This window comes from Saccopteryx leptura, chromosome 1, assembly GCF_036850995.1.
Source record: "Saccopteryx leptura isolate mSacLep1 chromosome 1, mSacLep1_pri_phased_curated, whole genome shotgun sequence".
In the NCBI taxonomy this organism is placed as follows: domain Eukaryota; kingdom Metazoa; phylum Chordata; class Mammalia; order Chiroptera; family Emballonuridae; genus Saccopteryx; species Saccopteryx leptura.
In genome coordinates, this window is record NC_089503.1 from 377,306,293 (window position 1) to 377,328,988 (window position 22,696).

The 22,696-nt window shown below is 45.4% G+C and overlaps 1 protein-coding gene across 6 annotated transcripts in view; it reads right to left on the reverse strand.

Annotated features, from left to right (window-relative positions):
- The window catches only part of BICRAL (BICRA like chromatin remodeling complex associated protein), a 105,144-nt gene that overhangs the window by 8,512 nt on the left and 73,936 nt on the right, over window positions 1-22,696 (reverse strand). For all 6 annotated transcript variants that reach the window (XM_066359394.1, XM_066359388.1, XM_066359389.1 and 3 more), the window contains 4 exons: window positions 5,460-5,565; window positions 4,578-4,678; window positions 2,272-2,333; window positions 128-273 (listed from right to left, as the gene is read on the reverse strand). In XM_066359394.1, coding sequence (XP_066215491.1) covers window positions 128-273; window positions 2,272-2,333; window positions 4,578-4,678; window positions 5,460-5,565 — 415 coding nt within the window. The remainder of the gene's footprint in view (window positions 1-127; window positions 274-2,271; window positions 2,334-4,577; window positions 4,679-5,459; window positions 5,566-22,696) is intronic.

Here is a 22,696-nt window from a genome sequence, read left to right on the forward strand (position 1 = left end):
AAGTTAGGTCTTTGAATAAAAACAATAAACTGGCTACCATCTGGGGCTATGGGCTCTTGCTGTTTGTGGAGCATCCACAGAGGGCATTTGGTGCCACAGTGGCTCTTGGGGCTTACGGCCTGTTTACCTTTCTTCAAGTCCTCCTCGGTGGGCATGGAGCCCTGGCACACGTGGTAGGAGAGCAGCCTCTGTACTGCATCATTTAGTGACCGGAACTGACTTTTGTCGGGTGTCACAGCGTGGGCTTGGTCCCTCTGTAAGTGCTGGAGAATGCTTTAAAAGAGAAATTGCATGTCAATAGAGAGTCATGTTAAGAAATTGAATCTAGCCTAGCCTGTGGTGGCGCAGTGGATAGAGCATCGACCTGGAATGCTGAGGTCGCCAGTTTGAAACCCTGGGCTTGCCTGTTCAAGGCACATATGGCAAGCAACAAGCAAGCAATGAACAACTAAAGTGAAGCAACTATAGATATTCTTTCCTGGCAGCCCTGGAGAGAGCAGTTAGCTTGAGCTAAAAGAAATGTTTCATGTCCATTTGTAGGCTCTTCTTCAGCCAGGAAGACCCAGCGATCTTGTCCCCTTACTATGTGAAGGGTAAAAAGACTGAGAAGTGTTAAGAGGTGAATGCTATTCATTCTCCTAGTTCTTCAGGGATATGGGAGAGCTTTAGGGTTAGGGGACCTGTAGGAGTTGAAAGATAGAATTTAGGAGGTTTGCTGATATAGGGTTTCAGATTTTTCTGCAAGGGCAGGTTTCAGGGTTCGTGTGTAAGTTAGGTAGATTTTTCCAATTTTCTGATTGGCAAAGGTCTGAATGTGGTTCTGTAAGAAACTTTCTGGTCCAGCAGGGGTTCGGGACAGGGTTAGACTGCCGGCCAATCAACCCTGTCCCGGGTTTCAGCACCAAATGTTGGAATCCATGGGAGTCCGAAAGACCAGAGTAACAGGCTTTATTCTAAAGTGAAGCAACTATAGTTCTCACTCCCCTTCCACCGCCCCACTCCTCTCTCTATAAAATCATTAAATAAAATCTTAAAAAAAAAAAAAAGAGAAACTGAATCTTTTGCATGCTACTCCTGTATGTGAGTAGACATACAGGAATGTTAATGTTCATAGTATAGCCATTCTGTTTTTCCTTCAGTTTTATATTTTGTATACCAGTGTGAGTTTAGAGTTCGGCCTCACCATCTCCACAGGGGACTCAAACTATGGCCCTGGCCACAAAAGCACAGTGTTTCCATGTGCGGGGGCTCACACAGACCCTGACAATGCCTGACCAAACCACGCTTCTCCTCAAAGACACTGAGGCCGATCAAAGGGTACATGGTTTGCTAAAAAGGCAAAAAACTGCCCTGGCTGGTTGGCTCAGCGGTAGAGCATCGGCCTAGCGTGCGGAGGACCCGGGTTCGATTCCCGGCCAGGGCACACAGGAGAAGCGCCCATTTGCTTCTCCACCCCTCTGCCGCGCTTTCCTCTCTGTTGCTCTCTTCCCCTCCCGCAGCCAAGGCTCCATTGGAGCAAAGATGGCCCGGGCGCTGGGGATGGCTCTGTGGCCTCTGCCTCAGGCGCTAGAGTGGCTCTGGTCGCAACATGGCGACGCCCAGGATGGGCAGAGCATCGCCCCCTGGTGGGCAGAGCGTCGCCCCTGGTGGGCGTGCCGGGTGGATCCCGGTCGGGCGCATGCGGGAGTCTGTCTGACTGTCTCTCCCTGTTTCCAGCTTCAGAAAAATGAAAAAATGGAAATAAAAAGGCAAAAAACTATTCTCCTTGTGAACAGAAGAACAAAGAGTAGGCTCAAACCACATTTGAAATATTATAGGTCCTAATGGAAACAAACTATAGGAAAAGATTTTCAGTTTCTTTTAGAAGGAACATTATATATATTATTGCCTGACCAGGTAGCAAGTAGACAGAGCATTGACTCAGAAGGGTGAGGTCGCTGGCTCCAAGCGCCAGCTCACCAGCGTGGGGTTGTTGGGTTGAGCAGGGGATTGTCCACATGATCCCAACTCTCACCAGCTCAAGCCCAAAGGTTGCTGGCTTGAGCATGGGGACATTGGAACAACCCTGGTCAAAGCAAAATGTACGAGAAGCTCAAAGCACAACTAAAGTGAAAGCAACTACGAGTTGATGTTTCTCACATTCTTTCTCCCTTCCTGTCTCTCTCTCAAAAAATATTATCTTTATTATTGTAACCTGACTTCTGTTGTATATGTATGAAAGGTTAAGAACTAGAAACATGTCCACAACGAGGCATTTCCGAGGTCACTCACAAAGCTCCTTTAGTCAGCTGTTTCGCCGCGGGCCTCTTTTGTCCTCCCGAATGACCATCCACCTGAAGACAAAACACCCCTTATTAGTCCCTTTTGTTGGGAAAAATAAGCAGAATACAGTTACACATACAGGTTACTATATTTTTAATACTTTCAACTCCCTATCAAGAGTATATGCTAAGAATGTAGACATTGACCTGCTAAAAAATAAAGCAAGCCAGTCCACAGGCCCATGCAGCGAAGTCACACTGTGTCAAGATGACCAGAAGCTGTATTGTCAGTTACCTGGGAGGACTCGGCCCGGACTTGAAAGCCTGAGTCCCCAGCTCCCTCTACAAACGCAGTGCTGTATTTGTGAAGAAGTATATTTGTGGGTACCAACTCCATGAACATCTGCACATTCAGAAGACAATGCTTAGTTTATCTTCTCAGTGGTAAATGAGGGAGTGAACACTTTGGAGCTCCTGTTTTGCACAGACAGGTGTGTACTCTAGCTGCATTTCTGTGTCACATTAAGGAAACAAATACATCTATGTCAGAACCTGAGAACTAAACCACACCTTTCACTCAGTGGTCCAGGCAGCCGGACTATAACAAGTTTCATTAAACTATTCATTACTAAGTTTGATGGAGAAGAAACAAAGGCCTTAGCCAGCTGAAAACAAAACTCTTCCCTTCCACAGTATGGTGTATAGAGATGTGTTGTAGAACTGGACACCTGAAACCTGTATAATTATGTTATCCAGTGTCACTATAATAAAGTCAATTAAAAAAACAAACAAAAAAAGCCTGAACAAGTGGTAGTGCAGTGGATAGAGCGTCAGACTGGGACGCGGAGGACCCAGGTTTGAAACCCCGAGGTCACTGGCTTGAGTGCAAGCTCATAGACATGACCCCATGGTCGCTGGCTTGGGCCCAAAGGTCACTGGCTTAAAGCCCAAGGTCGCTTGCTTGAGCAAGGGGTCACTTGCTCTGCTGTAGCCCCCAAGTCAAGGCATATATAAGAAAGCAATCAATGAACAACTAAGGAACCACAGTGAAGAATTGATGCTTCTCATCTCTCTCCCTTCCTGTCTGTCTGTCCCTAGCTATCCCTCTCTCTGACTCTGTAAAAAACAACAACAGGTTGGCTCAGTGGTAGAGCGTCGGCCTGGCGTGCAGGAGTCCCGGGTTCGATTCCCGGCCAGGGCACACAGGAGAAGCGCCCATCTGCTTCTCCACCCCTCCCCCTCTCCTTCCTCTCTTTCTCTTCCCCTCCCACAGCCAAGGCTCCATTGGAGCAGCGGTTGCCTGGGCGCTGAGGATGGCTCTGTGGCCTCTGCCTCAGGTGCTGGAATGGCTCTAATTGCAGCAGAGCAACGCCCCAAGATGGGCAGAGTATCGCCCCCTGGTGGGCATGCCGGGTGGATCCCGGTCGGGCACATGCGGGAGTCTGTCTGACTGCCTCCCTGTTTCCAACTTCAGAAAAATACAAAAAAAAAGAAAAGAAAACAAAAACAAAAACAAAAACAACTTTTCCCCTTCCTTTTTAGGTCAGTGTTTGTGTTAAAAGATCATAGAGCCCCTGTCCAGTTGGCTCAGTGAATAGAGTGCTTGGCCCAGTATATGAATGTCCTGGGTTTGATTCCTAGTCAGGGCACACAAGAGAAGCAACCATCTGTTTTTCTCCCCTTTTCTTATCTTCCCCTCTCTCAGTCAGTGGCTCAATTGGTTTGAGTGTTACCACCCTCCCCCCAGCACCAAGGATAGCTTTGTTGGTCCCAGAACATCAACCTCAGGTGCTAAAAATAGCTTGGTTGGTTCCAGCATCGGCCCAAGGCAGGGGTTGCTGGGTGGATCTTGGTCAGGGTGCATGCAGGAGTCTGTCTCACTATCTCCCCTCCTTTCACTTAAAAAAAAGACTACAGAGACTACTTCATACATTCCTGGTCGTTATGGCAAGAAAAAAAAAAAAATCTCTCAGTAGAACCGAGAGGAACAGATCCACTTTTGATGTTATAATAAGCAACAGCATTCAAAAGTAAACTACATTTTTTCAATGCCTACTATGTGTTAGCTACTGGTATATTATTAATGAATGAAAAAATAATAGCATGTAAACATGTGAGAAATAGAATCACCACATTCGTCCTATAAACGTGAACATGACAAGGTCGGACCGCTGGGAAGGTCTGCAGTGAGCATGCTTTTTTTATACATGAGCACCTGGCTGATTGTGTGGACAGCGCAGGCAGCAACGACTGAGCAGAAAATGACAATACATCCTCATTCAATGATGCTGAACATGGAGAAGAAGACTGTCCTACCTGCACGGTTGGCTGGCTGGGAGAGGACCCAACCACTTTTTCCTGCTGTGGTTGTGCGGTGCCTAAGGACGCTGGTATAACTTTGCTTCCAGAATCCTGCCCTGTTAGAAGGTACACATAAGACAATGTTCAACAGAGACAGTAACTCAGGCCCGTTGTATAACCCTAGAGTCCAGTGTATACAGATGATGCGAGACTCTGAAAGGGATTTGCTTGTCATGGATGCTTGTGAGCGAGGAGAGCAGGAAGCACATGTATGTTCAAAAGCTCTGGAGGCAGAGTAAGGATTACTGAAGCCTGGTCAGACAATACGTAGAAATTCATAAATAAGTAAATAAAAGCTGTGAATGCTATAGTTTCAAATTACCTAAGGTCTAGGTCAGACCAGTAATCCGTCAGTATTACCACACCCCCAAATTCTCACAACTTAAGGAAAGGGAGGCCCCAGTAGGGACTGACCAGGGGTGTGCATGTTTTTCTAGTACTTATTGAGCAATACAGGTGTTCAAAGCTTTAGTAAAAATGGAAGACACAGTCCACAGTATTTTTAGTCTCAGGGAGATTCTACAATAACTATACATATGGAAGGAACACGAGGATAGTTACATAGTCACTGGTGCCATGTAAGACTAGATCTTATTTCTATGCAGAACATTTTTCACATAACTTAATTGTCATAATTTAATTAGAAGTATTTTTTTTCTTGCTTAGTCGTCTATAATACGATGCTACAGGTGCAATGTGGAGAGGATGCAGAAAACAAGGAATGATCAGAATAGAAGTGAGAGCGAGTCAGAACGCGCTCACAGTGAGGGTTGCGAGGCGTGTCCCGGGAGGACGGGCGGTGCATGCGGGGCAGGGCTCGCCGCTAAGGCTCCTGACCTGGCAGTGCGCTGCTCAAGAGCCCGGGAATCTGGGCTTGCCTCAGGCCATCTGGGGTCTTGGAAGCAGAGATGGGGGAAGTCTGATTCAAACATTTTTTCTGAGCCTGTGAAAAAACAGTACCAAGATGGAAATATTAATTTCATGACTAAAAGCTTTAATAAGAGTTCTTAAAATGCCACCTAAGCCATTACTGCCTACTTGGCTCACCTTTAGGTGAGATTACAACCAAAAGTTTTAAAACACTCTCCCGTCACATGGGGAAAATTGCAAGAGCACCTACCTCTTAAAATCTGCAGGCATGACCCTGGCCGGTTGGCTCAGTGGTAGAGCATCGGCCTGGTGTGCAGGGGTCCCGGGTTCGATTCCCAGCCAGGGCACACAGGAGAAGCGCCCATCTGCTTCTCCACCCCTTCCCCTCTCCTTCCTCTCTGTCTCTCTCTTCCCCTCCCGCAGCGAGGCTCCATTGGAGCAAAGATGGCCCTGGCGCTGAGGATGGCTCCATGGCCTCTGCCTCAGGCGCTAGAGTGGCTCTGGTCCCGACAGAGCAACGCCCCGGAGGGGCAGAGCATCGCCCCCTGGTGGGCAGAGCGTCGCCCCCTGGTGGGCGTGCCGGGTGGATTCCGGTCGGGCGCATGCAGGAATCTGTCTCTCCCGTTTCCAGCTTCAGGAAAAAAAAAAAAAAAATCTGCAGGCATAATGACACAAAATAAATAAAATCTGCAGGCACACTGCATTCTGTGCACAGAACCGCTCCTGGCGCTCAGACACAGGCTGAGCTGGGAACCGTTCCATCCCCGGTCATCTCACACCACACCTGCAAGGATTAGGACCCTGACTGTCAGTCTCTTCCAGGTGTCTGCACTCTGAGCACCTGGTCAGGGCCCAAGCACCCCCAAGTCTACCATCAATGCTCACTGGTTGTCTGTGCAGATGATCTAAAGCAGTGGTTTTCTATTGCTGGTCCACAGATCGGTCCACCAGAAATTTGATGCTGGTCCATGAAAGAGTTAACCACCCTGATGTTGTATGAAGGTTTTAGACCCAGTGATAGCCGAATTCACTTATGTTCAGGCTGATTTCTTCCTTAGATGTCCCCAAAATAATTCTCCTATTTTCACCAGTCCCTAAGTGTCAAAAAGTTGAAAACGACCGGGCTACATTTCACCCCTGCTGTCTGGTCTGTCTCTAGTCTGCATCATGTCAACATCAGGTAGCATATGACCATGTAATATAAAGTAGACTGAATATTAGCCTAGGCAAATATTATTAGGAAAATCAATTTGATATTTAAATTGTTATGTGCTTCTTTTCTATAATGAGGAAGGTAAATTGGATGATGTTTAAGGACTATCAAGTTCCTTTTCACTCCCTTCAAAACAGGTAAAAAAAAAACCCCAAAGCCCTGGCCGGTTGGCTCAGCGGTAGAGCGTCGGCCTAGCGTGCGGAGGACCCGGGTTCGATTCCCGGCCAGGGCACACAGGAGAAGCGCCCATTTGCTTCTCCACCCCTCCGCCGCGCTTTCCTCTCTGTCTCTCTCTTCCCCTCCCGCAGCCAGGGCTCCATTGGAGCAAAGATGGCCCGGGCGCTGGGGATGGCTCTGTGGCCTCTGCCCCAGGTGCTAGAGTGGCTCTGGTCGCAACATGGCGACGCCCAGGAGGGGCAGAGCATCGCCCCCTGGTGGGCAGAGCGTCGCCCCCTGGTGGGCGTGCCGGGTGGATCCCGGTCGGGCGCATGCGGGAGTCTGTCTGACTGTCTCTCCCCGTTTCCAGCTTCAGAAAAAAAAAAATGAAAAAAAAAACAAACAAACAAAAAAAACCCAAAAATGACAACAAAAAAAGAAACAAAATAAAGTCCCCTGTCATTCTAAAAACTGTTATCTCTAAAATACATTTAAGGGAAGACTATAAAGGGCTTTTAAATACTTTCAATTTTTAATCCTCTATGTTATTACTACTTTATATTGCCTTGCCTAATGTTTTTCCTTTGGTTTTATCCTTTGTAAATCATCAGTAGATTCAGTGTCGTCTGACCATCTCCATGGGGGACTTAAACTAGAAATATGGAGGTCGTGGTGTCTGTCACCATTTCAGCCAAATAAGTAGAGATGGGTTGAGTCTTTTATGGGCGCTTTATTCAGATGGCCAGAGATCTGAGGAGACGGGGTTCATGTACCCAAACCCGTCTCAACCCCTCCCCTGAGCCAAACGTTTTATAAGGGGAAGAAGAGGGCAGGTAAGGGTTTTGGAATTTCAAGGGAGAGTTAATTAGATCATAGTCAAAATTAACTGGATCGTAGTCAGAGGGCGTCCATCCTTGGAGCACAAAGGCTTTGCCTGCAGTCCTTTGGGGCACAAAAGTGTGTGTTAAGTCCTGTGGGCCTGGTCAGGCATCCCAGTTCCCGGAACCAAGCTCAGACTTGCACTAACTATCATGCCCACTGACCATAACCAAAGCTACCATTACTCCAGCTAAACTTTTAACTCGTGAGCTCCCCCTACCCATTACAGAGTCAGACACGGCCCCTAGTTCACTCTTTCATTGGCAGGAAAGGTCAGGCCTCAGCACTCTGGGCAGACAGGCAGTGAGTTCTCAGTAAGAAAACCCCAAGGGGAGAAGTGCCAGTTTTCACAGCATTTCCCCTAGAGTGTGACGTCACACCCTCCCACTGCGGGGACTCTCTTCACCTGGAGGACACCTGGTTGTGGAGAGGCCCCGGACAAACAGTGAATACAGGCCTTCCTCACAGAGATTTCCCTTCTCCCAGTCCAGCCGTCCTCCCTCCTCCCAGGAGCTATCAACTTTCTCAGTGCATAGAGCTTCGGCCCAGAGTGCAGAAGTCCTGGGTTCGATCCCTGGTCAGGGCACACATGAGAGGCGACAACCTGCTTCTCTTCCTCTCCCTCTCCCCTTTATCTCTCTCTTCTCCTCCCGCAGTCCGTGGCTTGATTGGTCCAAATATCGACCCCAGGTGGGGGATGCTGGGTGGATCCCAGTCGGGGCGCATGTGGAAGTCTATCTCCCCTCCTCTCACTTAAAAAATAAAATAAAAAAACCCCACAAACAAACACAGTCTTTGCCCTCTGAAAGTTTCCCATCCAGAAAACACCTAGACCCACACAAACATTCAATCAGTGCCCTATAATTATAGCGTCCAACCTCAACTGGGACCTCTTGCCTGTCCAGCAACCCTTTCTTTCCCCTCGCCAGCTCCATTGCTCATTTTCCACTGAATCCTATTTCATTATTTTCAAACCTGTAAGCCAGGTGAGAACTCACTTAACTTCAAAAGCTACATCCTTACCTGCACACCCTTTTGTCCTTTCCCTTCTTCCCTCTCTTCTTTAGTTACAATGAAAGAGGCATTCCTCCTTTTTTCTACAAAGCATCCTACCACTACTCTGATTTTTCCACGAGAGAGAAAGAAAGAAGCATTAACTCGTTGTTCCACCCAGCTGTTCCATTTAGTTGTACACTTATGATTGCTTTGTGTACATGCCCTGACCTGGGATCGAACTTGCAACCTTGGTGTACCAGGATGAAAAAATAATTCCCTTGACCCCACACATCCTTTAGTTACTGCTGTCTCTGTTACTTTCATTTTTCTGAAAGCTGTCTGTACACACCGCACCTCCCGCTCTCTTGTCTATTGCAATGGGCTTCTGCACCTATCATTCCACGAAAACAAACCTTACCAAGGTCAACTGCTGCCTCCTTATTGCTAAATCTGGAATGTCAGCAACATTGCAGTCCTTACCTCCATGGACTGCTCAGGGACACTTCACTGTGGACCTCTTCCCTCCTATCTGCAACATTCTCTTTCCTTAGCTTCCAAAATGCTGAACCCGACTCATTTTCCTCCTCCTCCTTTTTGGACCCTCTGAGTCTCACCTGACACCTCTTTCTGTGTCTGTCCCCTAAGTGTTGAGGTGCTTTGGGGTTCTTTTCCAGCCACTTTTTCTCCTCTATTTACATACTCTCTCTGATCCATTTCACTCCCTTCCACGGCTTTGATGACAACGTATATTCTGATTGTCCCAGTAGAGCCCGAGGTCTACGTAGATCAAGCGTCTCTGATTTGACTTCCCTGTGCAGTGGGACACTCCTGCTTATCAGCAGGCTGGCGGCCTCTTCGAGACTACTCTTGAGGCGGCTGTGAGGGTTCTACTTATTAGGGCCGACACCAACTGCCACTGGAGGAAAGATGACTGACACACAAGTTAGTTGCAAGAATCACACAGGCAGTTTATTGCTCACAAATCCTTTCGGTGTGCCTGGGTACAGCTTAAAGGTGCCCTGTCAGTGTGCTCCTCTCGGCTGTCTTTGGTCAGAGCGGCGTGGAGACAGTCCACGTTCACACTGAAGTGTGGGCGACTACTGCAGCAGGGGCCCCTTAGCTTTAGAACCTTTTCTGGCCAACACCTTCTAACAGGTGTCAATCTACAGGATTATCACCTCAAACGACCTTTTTAGGAGTTCCTCGAAGGGAGCCCTTTTTATGATAACTTACTGAAATGTTACATCAAGCCACTTTTAAGATGTTCCTAGGGAAGGCTCCTGTCTACGTCACCCAGAGTTATGACATTAAGCCACTTCTTACCTATATGTAACTTCACACACACACTAACTGAGCCCAGCGCGAAAGGCAGAGTCTGTTTGTCATATCTGTACACACTAGATTAATTCCTATTCAGACGGCATAACTTTATTTAATTTCCTTAATTGCTTTTAATATCATATCCTAATTGTTTTTATATATCTTCCATATTTTTCTATATTTCTATATATTTAATTACTGTAACCTTATATTACTGTAACACTGACCAATCCCATTCTGCCCATATGCTTTGGTATGTATAGCTGTTTATTATACAACTTGGTTGTCTTACAGGCACCTTAGACTTAACGTATTTATCCTAAATAAACTCATAACCTCCCTTCAAACCATATGCTCTATCTCAGTGACCCTGGGTGTCCCTGTCAGAAACCTGTGTGTTCCTGACATCTTATTCTTCTACTACCACCAATTAACTGAAAGTTCTGTCTCTCCTAATTGTCCCAAATCCATTAATTTCTCATCATCTCTACTGCCACCAGGCTAGTCTAGGTCTTCACTATTTCATGCTTAGATAAGGACACTGGCTACTTTACGGGACAGACCAGGTCCTGGACGATGCAGTCCCTGCTCACCTCTCCCACCGAAACCTTCCGCACCCCTTGAACATGGTTTCCTCCCCTGCAGCGCCACGGCCTCCTCTCCCTCCAGGCTTTGCACGTGCTGTTTCCACCAGCTGCACATTCTCCACGCAGGCCTTCTCTTGCTGGATAGCTCTTCCTTCTCCCTTCGAAGGTCTTGGTCAAACGCCAATGTCAGGGAACCCTTTCCCAACCATCTGATTCGGGTTACAGACTCCTTTTCAGAACATGGCGCTCTGACTACTTCCACCAGGGCACTTACATATCGGAGTGGGCCCTGGCTTATCTGCCTCCTGCCCTGCAATAGATTATTGTGTCCTTGGGAAGAGCCCAGGGCTGGCCATGGTGGGTACTGAAGTACTGTTACTACACTTGATCATACCCAAAAGGCAAAGAATCGATATACTGAAATACTGTTGAATGACTAGATCATACTGTATTTCCCATGTATAAGGTGCTCCCATGTATAAGACGCACCTTAATTTTGGGGCCCGAAACTTGAAAAAAAAAAAGTACTACATAAAGTTATTGAACTCAAGTTTCATTCATCATAAAATTCATACAACTCCTCACCCACGTGAAAAAGTGGGAAATGCAAGTAAAACACCTACAACTATAAGATGCACCCAGTTTTTAAATCCCAAATTTTTTGAAAAACAGTGCATTTTATACATGGGGTAATACGGTAAATAGCCATCCAGTGGTCAAGACAAACAAAAAGTGCAGAGAAGAAATCCTGGAGGGACTGAAAGAGGCTTTATTCTTAGGGGCTTTGGGTGGGGCACTGAAGGAGGGGAAGTCGTTAGTCCTGACAGGAAAGGACATTCAATAAATACCCATCAGCAAAGGCCAAGGCTCACAAGAGTCCCAACAGCGGGGTCAGCCTGTTCAACCCGGAGGGTTTCCGACTGGAGAGCCTTACCTGCCGGGCGGGCGGGCGGGCGGGCGGGCGGGCGGGCAGAGGTTCGTGCTTTCTCCTCTGGCAACAGGAAGCTCCCAAGTGATTTAGTTCAGGTCACCAAACAAATGTTTTAGGAAGATTAATGGGGTGGAAATCAGGCTTTCGGAAGAGAGTTAGGGCAGATTAACCACCCAGATGATTGTTATTTGTTCCAGTTGTCTAATTAGGATAAGAATGGGCCTTGGAAATCATCCAGGCCAGTGGTTCTCTCTCCTGGTTGGACTCTAGACTCACTTGGGGAGTTCTGATGCCTAGAGCCCTTTCTCCAGACTGTTTAAATTAGAATTTATGGAGGTGAGGCCCAGGCACTATTCTTTCTGAGAGAAAGAGACAGGAACATCGAGCTGCTCCTGTATGCGCCCTGACCGGGAATCGAACTGGCCACCTCCGCACTCCCAGACGACGCTCCAACCAACCCAGTTATCTGGCCAGGGCTCCAGGCACCCATATTTTTACAAAACTCCCTGGAGAATAAATAAAAACTCCCTGTGTGATTCTATTGCACAGCTAGGGCTCCTCATTTTCGAGGACAGAAATCTAGGGCTCAGAGAACTAAGATACAAAGTTAGACCACAAAACCTGTCAGTGGCGCCTGACCAGGTGGTGGCGCAGTGGATAGAGTGTCGGACTGGGATGCGGAAGGACCCAGGTTCGAGACCCCGAGGTCGCCAGCTTGAGCGCGGGCTCATCTGGCTTGAGCAAAGAGCTCACCAGCTTAGACCCAAGGTCCCTGGCTCCAGCAGGGGATTACTCGGTCTGCTGAAGGCCCGCGGTCAAGGCACATGTGAGAAAGCAATCAATGAACAACTAAGTCGCAACGCGCAACGAGAAACTGATGATTGATGCTTCTCATCCCTCCGTTCCTGTCTGTCTGTCCCTGTCTATCTCTGCCTCTGTAAAAAAATAAATAAATAAAATAAACACACTGTCTTTAAAACCTGTCAGTGGCGAAGCAGGACCTATAAGTGAGAGCTCACTCCTAATCCAACGCGTTTGCCCCAGTATATCACAGTCCCTCCTTCGTCTGGCCCAGGGTGTGGATGCAGAGAGCAGAGAGATGGAAGCAGTGTGGTGTAGACAGCTAGCAGGTAAAGTCTGCCTTCAGAGTGAGACAGGGAACTCAAGAGTTAAAATTTTAGCTTGAGTAATGGTGGCTTTAGTTATGGTCAGTGGGCATGATGGTTAATGCAAGTCAAGCCTTTGTTCCAGATGCAGGGATACCTGACCAGGCCCACAGGACTTAACGAGATCTGAGACCTGCCAGTGATCCACCTTTGTACCCAGGGGACTGCAGCAGGGCCTCTGTGCTCCAGGGAGCAACCTCTGACTACGATCCAATTATCTGACTGACTACTTACCCTTTTTTCCCCCTTATAAAAAGGGTTCGCTGGGGACCAGAGGGTTAAGATGATTTGGGAACAAGCCCGTCTCCCCAGAGTGCCAGCCATCTGAATGAAGTGCCCATAAAGATTCAATCCCTGTCTTTGCTTTTTGGCTTACTCGGTGACAGGCAGCATGAACTCTGATATATTTCTGGTTTCAAGAGCAATCTGCCCATGCTCTGAACCTCCTCCTTCTTGACTGCGAAATGGGAACAATATTGCTACTTGTAGCCCCCATGGTAAGAACTAGAAATAATACGTGTAGCCCCTGGCCCCGTACCTGTTTTTAATACTATAATATGAACATGGTTTTTATTTTTTCATTATTATTGGAATGGATGGATATGAGACACCCAAAGAAGAACTTTCAGGATTTGGCCTGACCAGGCGGTGGCACAGTGGATAGAGTATCAGACTGGGACGCGTTGGACCCAGGTTCGAGACCCCAAGGTTGCCAACTTAAGCACGGGCTCACTGGTTTGAACAAGGCTCACCAGCTTGAGCTTAAGGTCGCTGGCTCAAGCAAGGGGTCACTGAAGGCCCACGGTCAAGGCACATATGAGAAAACAATCAATGAACAACTAAGAAGCTATAATGAAGAATTGATGCTTCTCATCTCTCTCCCTTCCTGTCTGTCTGTCCCTCTCTGTCCCTCTCTGTGTCTCTCTCTCACACATGCGCACGTGCACACACACACACACACACACACACACACGAACTTTCAGGAACTGGTAATTCAGTAAAGGTTTAGAAGGGGAGGGAAAACCAGCATGCTAGATTCTATCTAGACAGCGGTGGGCAGGCTGAGGTAGAGCAGGACAGGGAATGAGGGAGGGCAGGCGGCTGGAAAGCTTGGTAGGCACTCCTCTCAAGGAATTTAAAATCTACTAAATCTTTTTGTGATCTAAGGAGATTTGGATTTTAATTTGTTTACTTTTGTTTGGTAGGCTAAACTCTTACAAATCTCCTCCTTTAATCACTGACTTTCGAATATTAATCCATTTACAGGAAAGTTTAAATCCCATAAATTACTCTCTGCATTAAGAGATTTAAGTTCCCAGGGCTCCCTGGAGAAATGGCTGATTCTAAGTCTAGGCAAGGTAATCACAAGACAAGCCTACAACATCTTGTTCCACAAAGCGCTCAGAGATGGGAATGTGTCGAAAGTAAAGAAGCCGGCTTCAGCAGGCCTCCACTGATCAAATTTGGAACAATTTAAACACCAAAAAGAATAATGAAAGCATTAGACTGCAACACATTCAATACAAAAAGAACACATGATCTTTTAGATATACACTAAAATATTACTGGTAAACTTAGGTCTGGATTAGATTCAAAATCATATTGGACAGGAGGAGAGAGCGCGGGGTACGGACGAGACAAGAATGGCTGGCGTGCACTGCCCTGATTCAGCCTGGGGCTAATTCCACTATTATTGATACATCGACTTCGGTTCATGTTTAAAATTCCCCATAATAAAAAGTGTTTTTTGTTTTTGTTTTTAGAGAGAGAAAGAGGTAGGGAGGAAGAGAGAGAGAGAGATAGAGCTTACACTCATAGTTGTACTTTTTTAGCTGTTCATTGACTGCTTCTTGTATGTGCTTTGACCAGTGACCCCTTGCTCAAGCCAGAGACCTTTGGGCTCAAGCCAGCAACCTAGGGATCATGTCAATAATCCCATGCTCAGGCCCTGGCTGGTTTTCTCACTGGTTAGAGTGTTAGTCTGGTGTGTGGATGTCCTGGGTTAAATCTCTGCTCAGGGCACACATGAGAAGTGACCATCTGCTTCTCTCCCCCTCCCTCTCCCCCTTCTCTCTCTCTTCCCCTCTCACAGCCAGTGGCTCAATTGGTTCAGGAGTCAGCCTGGGCACTGAGGATAGCTCGGTTGATTTCCGCACACGGGGGCTGCCAGGTGGGTCCTGGTCGGGGCTCACACAGGACGCTACCTCTCCTTCTCTCACTTAAAAAAAAAGATCCCATGCTCAAGCTGGCGACCTCAGGGTTTCAAACCTGGCTTCTCAGAATTTCAGGTCAACATGCTACCTACTGCACCACCACTGGTCAGGCAATAAAAGTTTTAAGATGATGCAAAAACCTGACCTGTAGTGGCGCAGTGGATAAAGTGTTGACCTGGAATGCTGAGGTTGCCGGTTCGAAACCCTGGGCTTGCCTGGTCAAGGCACATATGGGAGTTGATGCTTCCTGCTCCTCCCCCCTTCTCTCTGTCTCTATCTCTCTCTCCTCTCTAAAATGAATAGTCTTAAAAAAAAATTTTTTTTTAAAGATGCAAAAAAGTGAAAAATAAGCCTCACCTGTAGAGGCACAGTGGATCAAGTGTTGACCTGGAATGCTGAGGTTGCCAGTTTGAAACCCTGGGCTTGCCCGGTAAAAGCCCATACTGAGAAGCAACTATGTACTATGAATTGATGCTTCCCACCCTTCTCCCCTCCCTAATCAATCAATAAAATATTTTTAAAAAAATGAATAAAAAATAAAAACTTTGTGTATTACTCAAAAAAAGAAGAAAAGAAAAAAACACAGGAGGGAATGGAAAAAATCCTAGCTAGTAACTGTAGATAGGATAACACAATTAGAAAACCATTTTGCAACCATTGATATAATGTTCGGGTGAGAATTATCAATGGAGTCTCAATCAGTGGGTGAGAGGCTGGGGAACAGGATAGTCACGCGGTCCTAAAACACCATCCTAGAGATCATTTCCTTACAAAGGGGACAGGGTGCCTTTGAGTACCGTAAGGAGAAACCTGGTGGAGGCCACCTTGACCATGTGATCACACTCCGAATCACCAGTAATGGGACAAGCCAACATTATGTGTCATGCCAAAAACCATCTAGCCTAAATCTAATCACAAGGTGACAGACAGCTCTCCACTGAGAGCCCCTCTACAAGATAACTGATGTGGGCTGCTGTAGACTAAAGAGACAGACAGTAAGTGAAACGAGTGCTCTCGGACTGGTTTCTAGAGGGAAGCATTATAGTAAAAGGCATTAATGGGTTACATAGAAGGAATCGGGTATAATTTTATTGTAGTAATATTAAATTTCTTGGGTGTAATGGTGGTGTTGTGGTTGTGTTGAAGAAAGTCCTTGTTCGTAGGAGCTACCTGCTGAAGTATTTAGGGATAACAGATCATGACATTTGCAATTTACTTTCAGACGAGATCGGGCGCATTCAGGGTGGTATGGCCGTAGACTGCAATTTACTTTCAAACAAGTCAGAGAAAAAAGTGTATGTACATGTGTGTCTGTGTGTAACATACAGACACTGTACACACAGACACACAGATAAACCAAACACTGCAAAACAAACACCTGATGAATCCAGGTGAATCCAGGTGAATGGTTTACTATATCCTTCCAGCTTTTCTGTGGGTCTGAAAGTCTCCATAATGGAACAGGTGGGGTGGGGACTCCCTTCACTCTACCAGAAGCTGGTTATATTGCCTGCAGGACAGGAGCGCAGGAGGAGGCAGGTTTTTCACTGTAGTGTGCACCTTTCTGTACCTTTTGAATTTTGAACCAAACAAAGGTATTATCTATACCAAAATAAAGTTTATATTTAAAAACTTATGCCTCTGGCCTGCCCTGTGGTGGTGCAGTGGATAGAGTGTTGACCTAGAGTGCTGAGTTCACAGTTTTGAAACCCCAGGCTTGCCCAGTCGAGGCACATACAAGAAGCAAGTATTATGAGTTGATGCTTCTTGTCCACCCCCGCTCTCTAAAATCAATAAATGAAATCTTTCAAAATAAATAAATAAAAAATAAAAACTTATGCCTCTGTAATATTAACTCTTTATAGTATCAAAGCTTGCTGAGCCTGACCAGGCGGTGGCACAGTGGATAAAGCGTCGGACTGGGATGCAGAGGACCCAGGTTCGAGACCACGAAGTCGCCAGCTTGAGCGCAGGCTCATCTGGTTTGAGGAAAAGCCCACCAGCTTGAACCTAAGGTCGCTGGCTCCTGCAAGGGGTTACTCGGTTTGCTGAAGGCCCGCAGTCAAGGCACATATGAGAAAATCAATGAACAACTAAGGTGTTGCAACGTGCAATGAAAAACTAATGATTAATGCTTCTCATCTCTCTCCGTTCCTGTCTGTCTGTCCCTGTCTATCCCTCTCTCTGACTCACTCTCTGACTCTGTAAAAAATAAATAAATTAATTAATTTAAAAAACTGTTTAAAAAAAAAAGCTTGCTGAATTAAATTTCCCCAGACAAACACTAAAGTCCCCTGATTATGGTATTTTTGTTCATTAAATGTTCTATAAAGTAATAAATTATAGAAATTTTGTAGAGAAATTATAGTTTCTAGAAGAGTTGCTATCGGTGTCCCCAAGTTTAAACGCTAGAGGGCGCCTCGCACTGCTTTCTCATTCGTGCTGCATGTGAGGCTGGGCCCACGCTCCAACACGTGTGACGCCTCAGCTGTCCAGAAAACCTGCAACAGGAACACCCTCGACAGGGTGTTCAGCATGCAAATGGCCTACTTCCCAATACTTTTTTGGCATTAAAAATCACGAAAAAATAACTCTGGAGCTACTAATGTAGGCTTCTTGTTATCTTTGAATAACTGAAACATTTGGGAGTCAAAGAGATCCCCTCCCACACACTGAAGTGTTATTTTATTTATTTAATTCATTAATTTATATTTTTCGAAGCTTTATTTTTTTAAAAAAGGAAAGAAAACGAAATGACCATGCTGTGGCTGATTAGGTATAATTAATTATAAGAAGCATTTAAAACAAATCAATATCTAGTGATATAAAATTATCCGCAAGTAGTACTTGCATTTGCTTGTATTCTCTGGAAAAAACATAGAACCTAGAAACAGTGTTGGCCTCGGGGAGGGAAACTTGGGGAAGGACAACTAACATTTCACTCTAAACTATTTTGGAACTGTTTTTAATTTTTAATTTAATTTAATTTAATTATTTTTTTAAGAGAGGCAGGGAGGGAGAGGCAGAGCTGCTCCTGTAGGTGCCCTGACTGAGGATCGAACCGGCAACCTCTGTGCTCTGGGGTGATGCCCCAACCAACGAGCTATCGGCCAAGGCTTGATGTTCACTGACTGTTAGAGAGACAGAGAGACAGGGCGAGGGAGGGCAGGGGGAGGGAAGCAGTCATGAGGCAGGGCGAGGGAGGGAGGGGGAGGGAAGCAGTCATGTTGTCCACGCAGCTGTGCACTGTTTGGGTGCTGCCCGCGTGTGCCCTGACCTTGCTGTTTCGGGGTGACGCCCTTAACTAACTTAAGGTAACTGGCCAGGGCTGTTTTTAATTTAAATTTTAAAAAATTAATTTTTTATTTACTGATTTTAGAGAGCAAGGGAGAGAGAGAGAGAGAGACATCGATTTGTTGTTCCATATATGCATTCATTGGTTGATTCCTATATGTGCCCTGACCATGGTCAAACCCACAACCTTGTGTATTAGGACAACGCTCTAACCAACTGAGTTATCTGGTTAGGGCTATTTTTAATTTTTTACCAATGATGTTTTACTTTTTTTTTTTAAAGATTTTCTTTATTGAGAAAAAGGTGGGTGGGGGGAGCAGGAAGCATCCTAGTTGTTGCTTCTCATATGTACCTTGACTGGGCAAGCCCGGGGTTTCAAACCAGTGACCTCAGTGTTCCAGGTTGATGCTTTATCTTATCTACTGCACCACCACAGGTCAGGCGTGTTTTACTTTTTTTTTTTTTAAATCCACAAAAATCGTTTGATAAATGCTGCCTAGACATCATCTTCCTTATGAAGGGTAAGTCTTTAAAACTAGAGAAAATGTGAATAATCTATAATTCTACCAACCAGAGAATTGTTGTTAATGTTTTTCTTTTTTTTGTTGTTTTTGGTTTGTTTGTTTTTTATGGCAGAGACAGAGAGAGTCAGACAGATAGGGACAGCAGACAGGAAGGGACAGAGATAAGAAACATCAATTCTTGTTGCGGCTCCTTAGTTGTTCATTGATTGATTTCTCATATGTGCCTTGACCAGGGGGCTACAGGAGACCAAGTGACCCCTTGCTCGAGCCAGTAATCTTGGGCTCAAGCTGGTGAGCGTTGCTCAAACCAGATGAGCCCGCATTCAAGCTAGCAACCTTGGGGTCTCGAACCTGGGTCCTCCACATCCCAGTCTGACGCTCTATCCACTGCGCCACCGCCTGGTCAGGTGAACTGTAGTTAATGTTATAGTGCATTTCTAATTGAGTTTCTGGGTGTTGTAAGCAAGAAGGTGTTCTGTTTTCTAATTTGCCATTTTGTCTCTCCCCATCATTATTCTAAAAGTTAAAACAAATTGTTCACTAAATATTTTATATTTTAACATGCATTTTAATTATTTTACATTTAAGTGTGCACTTAAAATTATTTTGTAAGCCTTTCCCCTAATCTTTAATTATATTTAAATGACTATCATCATGCCCAATCATTCTATGATTTGACATTTGAGTTTTTAGAAATTTTTTTGCAACACTTTGAGTGCAAAGAGTATCTATTTGGAGCAAGAAAGGAGAGGCAATAACAAAATATACATGTATCTGCTTAGTTGTACAAAAATAATATAGAATAAATAAACTAGGAACTAATGAGGTTGGTAAATATAAGGGATGGTGAGAACTGGCAGGAAAGGATGGGGGTGAGGGCAGGGAGGCGGGTCGGGAGTAAGACTGTTCCCGGCATGCCCTCTGCATAGCCCTGACTTCTGGGACCATGCTAATGATTCATGTGTTCAAACAAATTAAATAGATAAAATCACTAAGGATAGTGGGGTAGGAATCCTAAAATGAAATATGAACAGAACTATACTTCAAATGACTAGCATACCAAGAGAGAAAAAGAAAAGAAGTAATCCAAGTAAGTTTTTTTTTTTTTTTTTGTATTTTTCTGAAGCTGGAAACGGGGAGGCAGTCAGACAGACTCCCACATGCGCCCGACCGGGATCCACCCGGCACGCCCACCAGGGGGCGATGCTCTGCCCATCCGGGGCGTTGCTCTGTTGCATCCAGAGCCACTCTAGCGCCTGAGGCAGAGGCCAAGGAGCCATCCCCAGCGCCTGGGCCATCTTTTGCTGCAATGGAGCCTTGGCTGCGGGAGGGGAAGAGAGAGACAGAGAGGAAGGAGAGGAGGAGGGGTAGAGAAGCAGATGGGCGCCTCTCCTGTGTGCCCTGGCCGGGAATCGAACCCGGGACTTCCGCACGCCAGGTCGACGCTCTACCACTGAGCCAACCGGCTAGGGCCCAAGTAAGTTTTAAACACAGTATTTTGACTATATACATTTAGGCTCAAGATAGAACTGTAAACCAATACTGGAGTCTAATTAGTAGGCTTGTTTTCCACGGTGCTATGGATTAGCAATTGTTTTCTCTAGTGTTAGGCAAGTAAGTAAATAGATTGTGGAGCTGGCTTTCTCACTGTTAGAAAAGGGAGTTACAAATATGGAAAAGAGGGAGACTTGAATAGTGTGCCCTGGTGACCCTGGATTAGAATTGGAAGTATCGATATGAACTAGGTAATATAGGTTCATAGATAAATAGCTACAGATACTAGGTATGTGCAATGTGTAAGTCCCAGCTGAGACAACCTCAGCAGCAATGACTATGTAGTGCTGAGAGCTTGGTTTCTAAATGCTGTTCTCCACTAGAAGAAATCGGCTCCTTTAAGAAATGGTTGATCCCAGGGCAGGGGCAGGGAAAATAAAAGGTGAACGTGGAACATCTTGTTCTGCCAGAAATTAAAGAACATGCTCAAAGCAAGAAGGAAACATGTCAGGACCAGCAGCCAACTTGGAGGGGTGCCCACTGGCCATTAAATTAAACTGAGTATCAAAATAAATGACTGTAAAAATTCATAACCCACTGATAAAATAAGAATCTATGAGTACATATTAATATAAGTAAACATATAAGTAAATGGGGGAGAAGGAAAAGCTTTTCCTTAGATTACAATGCCAAAAATTAACGCAGAACAAATGATGGAATTAGAAAATCTGTGTTTGGTGACCGTCGTAATAGTAGCTGATTCAGTAATAGCCAACTCCGTCAGAAATTATCAATGGAAGCTTCAATTTAGTGCATGCAGATCTGATGAGCAACTGGATGTCCACACAGTCCCAGAGCATTTCCCAGAAGAGGGTTCAATGCATCAGATCCCATCTTAAGCAAGTGTGCCAAGTTCACATCACCAGGAATGGAACAAGTCCACATGGTGACTTGTGGCAATCCTACCAAAAATGCATGACCTAAATGTAATCATGAGGAAATATCAGAGAAACCCAAAATAATCCACAAAATAATTAGTTTGCACTCTTTAAAAATATAAAGGGTATGAAAGACAAAGGAAGCAAACCTGTTCCAGATTTAAAGATGTGACAAGAAAAGTAGACAGTAATCCTGGACTGGATCCTGAACCATAAAAACAACACAAAATATTTTTTTCCTTTTTGCTACAAGGGACATTACTGTGAAAATTGACTAAATTTGAATAAGGTCTATAGATTAGACAGTAATATTTCTTAGTTTTGATAACTGTACTATGCTTATGTGGGGAAATATTCCTGTTTTTAGAAAATAAATTCTCAAGTCCAAAGTATTTAGGGATTAAGAGGTATCATGCCTGCAATTTACTCTAAAAAAATTTTGTGTGTGACCTGGCCGGTGGTGGTGCAGTGGACAGAACGTCGACCTGGGACACTGAGGTCCTAGGTTTGAAACCCAAGGTCGCTGGCTTGAGCGTGGGCTCATCTGGCTTATGTGAGGGGTCACCAGCTTGGCCATGGGATCATCGACATGATCCCATCCCATGGTCGCTGACTTGAGCCCAGAGGTCACTGGCTCAGCTGGAACCCCCACACTCCTACAGGAACATATGAGAAGCAACTGATGAACAACTGAAGTGACACAACTATGAGTTGATGCTTCTCATCTCTTTACTTTCCTGTCTCTCTCACTAAAAAAAAATAATTTGTGTGTGGGCCCTGGCTGGGTAGTTCAGCTAGTTAGAGCATCATCCTGATACACCAAGGTTGTGGGTTCAATCCCCATCAGGGCACATATAAAAATCAACCAATGAATTCATAAATAAGTGAAACAACAAGTTGATTTTTGTTTCTCTCTCTCCTTTGCTCTCTCTCTAAAATAAATAAATGAAAATTTAAAAAGTTCTTATTGCATCTTATCGTTGTAACAAAACAACGTTGAACAAAATGATGTTATTCAAGGATCTACTGTATATAAATTAAAAAAATTTTTTTCCATTGATGAGAGAGAGAGAAGCATCAACTCATTGTTCTACTTAGTTGTCCCATTTAGTTATGCACTCATTGCTTCTCGTATGTGCCCTGACCGGGGATCAAACTAGTGACCTCAGCATGTGGGGATGATGCTCTATCCACTGAACAACTGGCCAGGGCTTTCTGTGTGTGTCTGTGGGAGGTGGGTTCCTATTGAATATTTGCTATTTGCCAGGGACTATGCTATGTTTTATGTGGATTCTCTCATTTAAAAAAATTTTTTTTATTGATTGATTTTTAGAGAGACAGGAAGGGAGAAAGAAACAGAAAAACCAATCTGTTCCTGCATGTGCCCTGGCTGGGGATCGAACCCACAACCTTTGAATATTGGGACGGCACTCTAACCAACCAAGCTATCCGGCCAGGGCTCTCACTTAATTCTCCAAATAGCTCTATGGGGT